Raw genomic sequence first — 8,870 nt, 5'->3', positions numbered from 1 at the left:
AATCTCCCATAAAGGCATCCGTACTCTGGAATCTAAGTCTTTGCTACCGGAGGGAAGGCTCTAGGTTTATTTGGTCAAGAAGCGGCTGATCCCAACAACGCATGACAGAACGGTATCAAGGGATCGGTTTAGGGCCGTATATTGTATTGCGCGCAGCATTCCTATTGATGTGGGAAGGTTGATCATAGGGCAGATCAAAGCACTAGTGGGGCATAAACGGGGGCAATATTTCTTTCCGTGGATCGTCTCAAGATTATGCCTAAGTATGGGTGTAGGCATTGATGAGGAGCCCATGCCCGAAGTCCACGACCTCATCAACATCAAAATTCTGAGGATGCTCCTCAAGGATTCCCCACATTGCCCGGAACTGCCAACAAAAAGACCTGTGATTGATTTGAATACGCCGCAGGAACCCAGACCAAAAAGAAGAAAAAGAGAAGATAGGGGAAAAGAGAGGGTACATGAGTCACTGGTGCATGATCTAAAGCCCATAAACACTCTTCCCTTAGTCATCAGATCTCCGAGCCCTCCAAGCCAGCCAGCACAAACCTCCTCCCCTCTTCGTGAACCGATTACCAATCTTCCTCTTATCCCCAACTCTTCTNGCATTCCTATTGATGTGGGAAGGTTGATCATAGGGCAGATCAAAGCACTAGTGGGGCATAAACGGGGGCAATATTTCTTTCCGTGGATCGTCTCAGAGCCCTTAAACCCTCTTCCCTTAGTCATTAGATCTCCAAACCCTCCAAGCTCGCCAGCGCAAACCTCCTCCCCTCTTCGTGAACCGATTACCAATCTTCCTCTTATCCCCAACTCTTCTATTCAGCCAGCAGCCCCACCTTCACCAACAAATTCATCACTACATCCCACTACCCCATCACTGCAAGTTAATGACCCACACGCTTTGGGTGAAGGCACATCTGCCCAACCTCAAAATGGTGCTGGCGAGACTTCGTAGGCACAACCATCCTCCACCTCTTTGGCTGCTGAGTTAACTGAAATGAGAAGCTTCATCGCCCAACAGCAAGAACTTGTCTCTCAGCAGCATCACTTCTTCAACCATCGATTTGAGGTAGCAATGGAGCGCATTGATGAGATTCAACGCAGTGCTGCAGCTTCAAGGGAAGCACTCATCAATATCCAATGCAGTATGCATAGGATCTTCCAACACCAGCAGCAGATAGTGGAGCACAATCAAGAATACTTCAACTTTCTTACCGCCTATCTGCATGGTCTGATGGTGCCTCCACATCTAAGGCGGCCATTCTTTAATTGTATTCAATTCTTTTATTATTTTGTAACTTTACCAAATTCTTTGACTCTTGTACAGGCATGAGAAAAATTTGTTTGTAATGCGACCATTTGTAATCTATTCGCATACTTTGTTAATAGTCAATACAATAAAAGTACATAATTCACTCTACTCTTTGCCTGTGCCTCTGTCTTTATCTTCCTTTGTTAATCGTTGCTATATTTGTACTCTTGTATTTTTACGATCTTCATTGCGTTGCTATGATGTATTATATGTTACACTTAAAAACATTTCCCATACTTAGTAAATTTTGACTAACACATCGTTAACTCTTAGTTTAGCAATACTTTACCTTTTATCTTTCAAAGTCCTGCTCAAACCTTCTTTTTGAAATTTTCTTCTAAGTGTTTGTCTAGTCTATCCAAACAACGCATAGGACCTTGCTCATCTTTAAATTTGGGGGTGGGGAAGGTCTGAGCAGATGAACTCAGAAGTATGCAGTATTTCAGAAAATGCGTCCATTTTCATTTAAAAAAAAATTGTGCAAAACTCCAATGTCAGTGCAAGGGAAAATTTCAAAACTGTTCCTAACTTGATAAAAGTTTAGTTGTGAAAGGAGCCTGCTCGTAGTTGGATGTTCGTATGACACCCATATGAGCAAGCCAAAATGAAGGTGGGTTTCCAAGAACAACGTAGTATAAGCCGAAAAGGGAAAAAGAAGGCAAGGGACAACTCCTCTGATTATCATGAGTTAAAGTTAGAACTGGCACACTACCGTAGTTGGATGTTCGCATGACACCCGTGAGGACAAGCCAAAACGAAGAGTGTAACCATGACCAACTGTCTCTAAGTGAATAAATGATGCAAAGTTTTGCTCACAGCATATAGTTACATCAAGTTGTTTTGATAAAGAAGGGATAAGCATTCTATTTTGAAAACTCGAAAAGTGTCTTTGAGTAGAATTTTGTTACATAGAAGAATAAAGTAGGGCTTCCTAAGAATTAGCAAGGATAGAAGGAAAGTGTGATGTCAGGGAATATGCCTAAGTGTAACATTTGGAGCAACCAATTGTCAATATAGGATAGGAATGGAGCATGATTGCCTTAGTAGAAGATATGCTTGAGGACAAGCATATATCTAAATTTGGGGGTGTGATAACTTGTAGAAATACAAGTTATTTATGCCATCTTATCTCGATATTGCGGCCAAAAGTTAGTAATTATGCGCCAATTGTATGAAAATTAACTTAGTATGACAATAATTATAAATGTTTGCAATTACACCCACTAACGCCAAAAAGATTGAGGACAAGCCAAACTTTACTTTGTTTTGCAGGAGACCAAGTCACCGTTTGCGCTCAAGGCTCATGAGAAACTAATCAACACATCTCTATCACATTGCGCCCGTCGATCAACCTTGAAGTGTATCGGCCAAAAGCGCTTGTATAAAAAGTAAGGGCAAAGAACCGCAAAACGCCGAGAAGAGGAACAACGCAATGAGCAGAGAAAAGAGACTAAGGCAAGCCAGCCCACCTTGTGCAAGCAAAAGCAAAGATGTAACAGATAGCAGTGAGCCCTGGCACGGCCAAGAGCCGATCATCTAAGAGAAAGAGAAATGATGATAATCCTGTTGCAACCAAGGGGAACAATATCATTGATGATCATTTCAGAAAGAACTAATGAGAGATCCGCGCTGAAGATACTTAGCGCAACCAGGAACAAGATGGAGCAAGTCTCCATAAGAGGCAATCCGTATCTGGAAATCTAAGTCTTGCTACCAAGGAGGGAAGGCTCTAGTTTATTTTGGTCAAGAAGGCGGCTGATCCCTAACTAACGCTATGACAGAAACGGTATCAAGGACGGTTTAGGCGTATATGTATTGCGCGCAGGCATTCCTATGATGTGGGGGCAAGCAGATCTCCATCGAATCTGTGCCAAGACATTGGCACCGGATTGTATCTATTCTATCTCTCTTTCATTGTATTCCATATTTTCTTTATCTCTACATTCACACATCATATATCAAACACTTAGTAGAAATATTAAATGTTTCGATAGATTTCATTTACCATTTTTTTGTCTATTTTCATTCACCCATTAGTCACTTTCTTCATGATGTTTTTTAATCCCTTGATGAGTAATATGAATCACCAAGAATTAATATGTATTAAAGTTATAAAATACGTTTAGCTAAAACATGTTAGACAGCATCTTCACCTGTAGAGCAGAAGTGAAGATGTCATTCTGATCTATCGAGAAAAGGTCAGAAGAGTGCGTTAACTAAAGCAAGTAGTACTTCTAGACATGGAAGCAACCTTGCATTCATTACGTTAGACTCTGTTTCACCACAGACATGTGGGAAACGCGGCCAATCACTGAGAGGTGTATACCAAGAGAAGAGCGGAACAGTATTTGTACCTTCAATTCGATTAAGAACTTGCGTTGTTTGTAATACTTATCTTTCTCTTTCTAATCTGTTCATAAGTCTTGTCGTTGCATTCCACGTCTTTGCACCACCTTCACAGCCAGCCTTAATCCTAGTATCTTGCACATAAACCCTGTATCCTCTAACATCTAGTTTAGGTTTATTGTATTTTCATGTTTTATCGCATCTTACTACTTTCCTTTATTTTACTGTAATTTACATACTGTACACACTTTTATAAAGAATTGAAAAACCCGATCGCATATACCATGAACATACCGCAATAACCGGCACCACTTCCTCGTGTTCGACCTCAGATCACACTGAGAAACTTGTGGTGGAATTTCACTTGGTTCCATCGTAAGAAAACGTGTGACAACGCATGGCATACTACTTGAGCATCTCTAATTAACGCATAAATAGTAGTAGTATCACATCATTATGAGCATTGAATATCATACATACAAATCGCGTTACATACAAATCTTGGGAACAAGTGGTAGAGAAGTTTATGAAGAAATATTTCCCACCAACTGAGAATGCCAGGAGAAGGAAATTAATAACCAATTTTGAACAGGACATGGACGAATCGCTCAAGGATCTTTGGGTGAGGTTTAAGAGGCTAGTAAAAGACTACCCACACAACGGATTACCAGACTGCTTGCAAATGGAGATTATTTTATCACGGATTAAACCTTGCTTCGTAGACTGCTGCCAATGGGGCAGCCGCTGGAGGTCTGCTAGACAAAACGTATGATGAGTCCAAGAACATCCTTGATCGTATCTCTAAAAATCACGAGGATAGGAGAGAGAGAATTCAGGGATCGAAAATAAAGGATAATGACACAAACAATGGTGCTATCGCATCACTTCAGAGTCAGATGACTGCGATGATGAACTTGATATAGGGAATCACAATCAACAGCCCAACAACGCAAAGTGGGCAAGTGAACGCAATCAACCAGACCGCCGCATGGTGTGTTACTTGCGTTGAAGGACACGCAATGGAGGAATGCCCACAAAACCCATAGTTTATTTATTTTGTGAAGAATAATCCATTCTCTAACACGTAAAATCCTGGGTGGAGAAACCACCCCAACTTTACGTGGAAAAATCAGTAGGAAAATTTCCAATCAGTGGTGCAAAAAGAAGGGCCACTCAGATTTTTCTCGCGAAATAACGGTCAGATGAGTAATCAAGCCAGCAATTCGCAGGCGCCGTAATCTTCCTCTTTGGAAAGTTTGCTGAAGCAATATATTGAGAAGAACGAAACTATGCTTCAAAACCAGGCAACGTCTATCTGCAACCTGGAACTACAGATGAGCCAAATTACGAGCGAGCTCAAGAATAGACCGCAAGGGGCCCTGCTAAGTTCAACGAAACTCCCACGTAACCTAGGGGGTACGGGTAAAGAGAAATGTCAAGTCGTGACATTGCAGAGTGGCAAGACTGTGGTAGGGGAGAAGAAAAAGCCTAGCCGAACTGCTCCAATTGCGTTGGAACCTGAGATTGTGGTGACTTGAGAAGAAGAAGGAGAAAAAAAAGCGATAGAGCCAGAGAAAAGAGGCACTGGTAAGTTTTCCACGGTGGCTTTGACGTAGAGCTCCATATCTATAATCCCACCGAAGATGTGTGATCCTGGGAGTTTTACTTTACCTTGCTCCATTGGAGGATTGTACCGGGCAAGCGCTGTGCGATCTTGGAGCCAACATCAACTTGATGCCTCTTACAATTTCAAGGCAGCTGAATGTGGGTACTTGCGCCCACAACATGATTATCCCAACTAGCCGATAGATTCTCTGGTGCATCCAGAGGGGAAGGTGAAGGACTGCTTGGTCACAATCGATAAATTTATATTACTTAAGCCGACTTCATCATCTTGGACTACGAAGTCGAAAAAGATGTGCTCACATCCTGGGGGACCATTTTTATCAACCGTCGTGCCTAGATTTGATGTGACAAAGGAGAGATCACTTCGAGCGTGATGGACAGAGAGCTCAGTTTAGACATATACCGTGCCATGAAATATCCTAACGAAGAGACCTTAATGAAATCGACGAAGAAAAAGTTTAAAATAAAGAAAAAAGCCTGCAAGATGAAAACGAAGATGAGGATGCGATCACATCCATTTGTTGCATGCAATTGCGATTCATAGAAAAACAAACAAGAGAAGATGAAGAGAACAACACCAAGAAGAAAGCCACAGTAAATGGAAGAAAAAAAAACAACGCAACCGTCCTTAAAACACCACCAAATAATAGAGCTAAAAACCTTTACCTAACACACCTAAGTATGTGTTTCTGGGACAGAATGAAATGCTACCAGTAATTCCATTTTCCTCCGCATCTTAACGAAGACCAAGAGAATGCACTGCGAGCATTCTGAGAAAATATGTGAGATGTAATAGGCTTTGGAGCTCGCGAACATTCAAGGAATTAAGCCCCGTTATGTTGTATGGCATAAAATTCATCTTTGAAGAGAACCACAAAGGAATCGATCGCAGACATCAGCATTAAAACTCAACCCTGCGATGAAAGAGGTTGTAAAGAAGGAATAATCAAAGTGGTTAGATGCGGGCATCAATCTATCGATAGGCAGCCAACAGCATGTGGTCAGCCCCTATGCACGCGTGCCGAAAAAAGGAGGGATACAGTAGTCCCCTAACGGCAAATAACGAGCTGATACCACAAAGGATCGTCACCGGGTGGTGAATTTTTATGGACAATCGCAAACTCAATGCGACAGACTAAGAAGATCATTCCCTTTACCTTTTATTTGACACAAGTTGGATCGTTCAGGTTTGAAATAACTTCTTACTACTTTTTGATGGTTATGCTAGTTATAATCAGATCATGATTGTCCCAAGATCAAGAAAGATCACATTCACTGCCCGTACAAAACTTTTGATTTTTGCCACATTCCGTTTGACCCTCTGCAATGTGTTGAGCACATTTCCAAAGGTGCAATGGCCTATCTTTTTTCAGAATTATCTCAAAACTCCTATAGAAATATTCATGGACGACTTTCTTGTATAAGGTCATACATACGAGTGCTGCCCAACTGTAGAAAGAATATTGAAAACGATGTGAGGAACGAACCTTATGCTTAATTGGGAGAAATGCCATTTACGGTGAAGGGGGGCATTGTGTTGGGGCATAGAGTACATAGGACGGGTTGGAGGTGGGAAAGAGCAAAAATATGAAGCAATTGAAAGCTCCCACTTCCAATGAGTGAAGCGCTGTTAGGAGCTTCTTTGGGACAATGCCGGATTTTACGACGTTTGTCAAGGACTTTTAAAAATGCACGACCGCTGGTGCATTGATGCGAGCCGATAGAAACATTGACTTTTGATGACAATTGCTCAACACAGTCAGGATTTTGAAGAACCGCATTGACGACCACGCCCGTGTTGATCGCACCAAGATTGGACACTTCCCTTGAATTAATGTGCGATGCGAGCGAGTATGCGATGGGAGCAGTGCGGCACAGAAGAGAAAAACAATATTACATCCCACAGAAAAAGAGCTGCTTGCGGTAATTTTTGCGTTAGAGAAATTCATAGCATATTTGGTGGGAACAAAAGTACTCATCCACACTGACCACTCGATGATAAAATATTTGATGACAAAGAAGGCCGCGAAGCCGAGGTTGATTAGATGGGTTCTCCTCCTCCAAGAATTCGATATAGAAATAATTGATCTCAAGGGGACAGAGAACCAAGTTGCAGATCATTTATCCATATTGGAAAATCCAAAGGTTGACCGCAATCAGTTAGAGGTGAGTGCAGTGTTCCCAGACGAGCAATTTTCCGAAGATTATACCGACCAACAAAAGATGCGGCTCAGCATGAGTGCAGATGTTATTATTGGGATGAGCCAAATCTATATAAGAGGAAGGCAGACAAGATTTTATGACTGTGTGTACTGAATGCTGCTCAACAACGCATATTATCGCAATGTCATGATTCACCATATGGCAGGCAATTTGGAGGCCAGCACACCGCAACTAAAGTATTACAAATTGGATACTATTGGCCAACACTATTTAAAGATGCAGATGACTACGCGATGAAGTGTGACCGGTGCCAGCGTAAGGGTAATATTTCATGGAACATGCGATGCCTATGAACACCATTTTGGAACTTGAATTGTTCGATGTTTAGGGCATTGATTTCATGGGACCATTCCCACCATCAAATGGTCAAAATTATCTTTTGTTAGCTGTCGATTACGTGTCCAAGTGGGTAGAAGCAGTGGCATGTACCGCAAGCGATGCGGCGATATCTCTAAATTCCTGAAGAAAAACATTTTCACTCGTTTTGGCACTCCACGTGCCATAATACGTGACGAAGGGTCCCACTTTGTTAATCACACCATTAAAGAATTGCTGCGCAAATATAATATCCTCCATAAAGTGGCTACCGCATACCACCCGCAGACGAATGGTCAGGCCGAAGTGTCCAACCGGGAGATCAAGCTAATACTGGAGAAGGTGGTAAAGCCTTCGCGAAAGGATTGGGCAACAAAATTGGACGATGCGTTGTGGGCATACCCGACTGCCTATAAGACACCCATAGGCATGTCCTCGTATGCGTTTGTATTTGGTAAAGTATGTCATTTACCACTAGAGCTAGAGCACAAAGCGTGGTGGGCAGTGAAGAAGCTAAACTTTGACTTAAAAATAGCAGGAGAAGCGAGAAAACTTCAATTGGTCGAGCTGGAGGAATGGAGAATTAACGCATACGAGAATGCAAAGATCTACAAGGACCGCGCAAAGCCTGTCTCTTATACACATCTAGATGTGTATAAGAGACAGACTGAAAAGATCTACAAGGACCGCGCAAAGCACTGGCACGACAAACAAATATATAGAAAGAACCTCCAAGTCGGGCAAAAGGTCTTACTATTTAATTCACAATTACGACTTTTCCCTGGGAAATTAAAGTCATGTTGGTCTGGACCCTTCATAGTCAGAAAGGTATTCCCGCATGGCACGGTCGAGTTATCTAATGATGACGGAACCAACATATTCAAAGTTAATGGGCAATGAGTGAAAGTGTATCGCAGAGAAGATTGGGATCGCAAAGTCGACTCCGTGGACCTGAGAAACTCAGAATGAGAAAGAAGTGGGTGGTCCCTGCGCTATCAGGTGATTTAAATTCATCAGGGACGCAAGTTTTGTGAAGTATCCGTTG

The 8,870-nt window shown here is 42.1% G+C and overlaps 1 protein-coding gene across 1 annotated transcript; it reads left to right on the top strand.

Moving 5' to 3' along the window:
* Window positions 1-265: 265 nt before the first annotated feature.
* LOC120073502 (sporozoite surface protein 2-like) lies at window positions 266-958 on the top strand. Its single transcript, XM_039026344.1, has one exon. It carries the CDS (start codon window positions 266-268, stop codon window positions 956-958), a length of 693 nt encoding a protein of 230 aa, XP_038882272.1.
* The last annotated feature ends 7,912 nt before the right edge of the window (window positions 959-8,870 follow it).

This window comes from Benincasa hispida, chromosome 3 (genome assembly GCF_009727055.1).
Source record: "Benincasa hispida cultivar B227 chromosome 3, ASM972705v1, whole genome shotgun sequence".
Lineage (NCBI taxonomy): Eukaryota > Viridiplantae > Streptophyta > Magnoliopsida > Cucurbitales > Cucurbitaceae > Benincasa > Benincasa hispida.
Note: the sequence above shows the minus strand (reverse complement) of the source record. Positions and strands in the feature narration are given on the sequence as shown.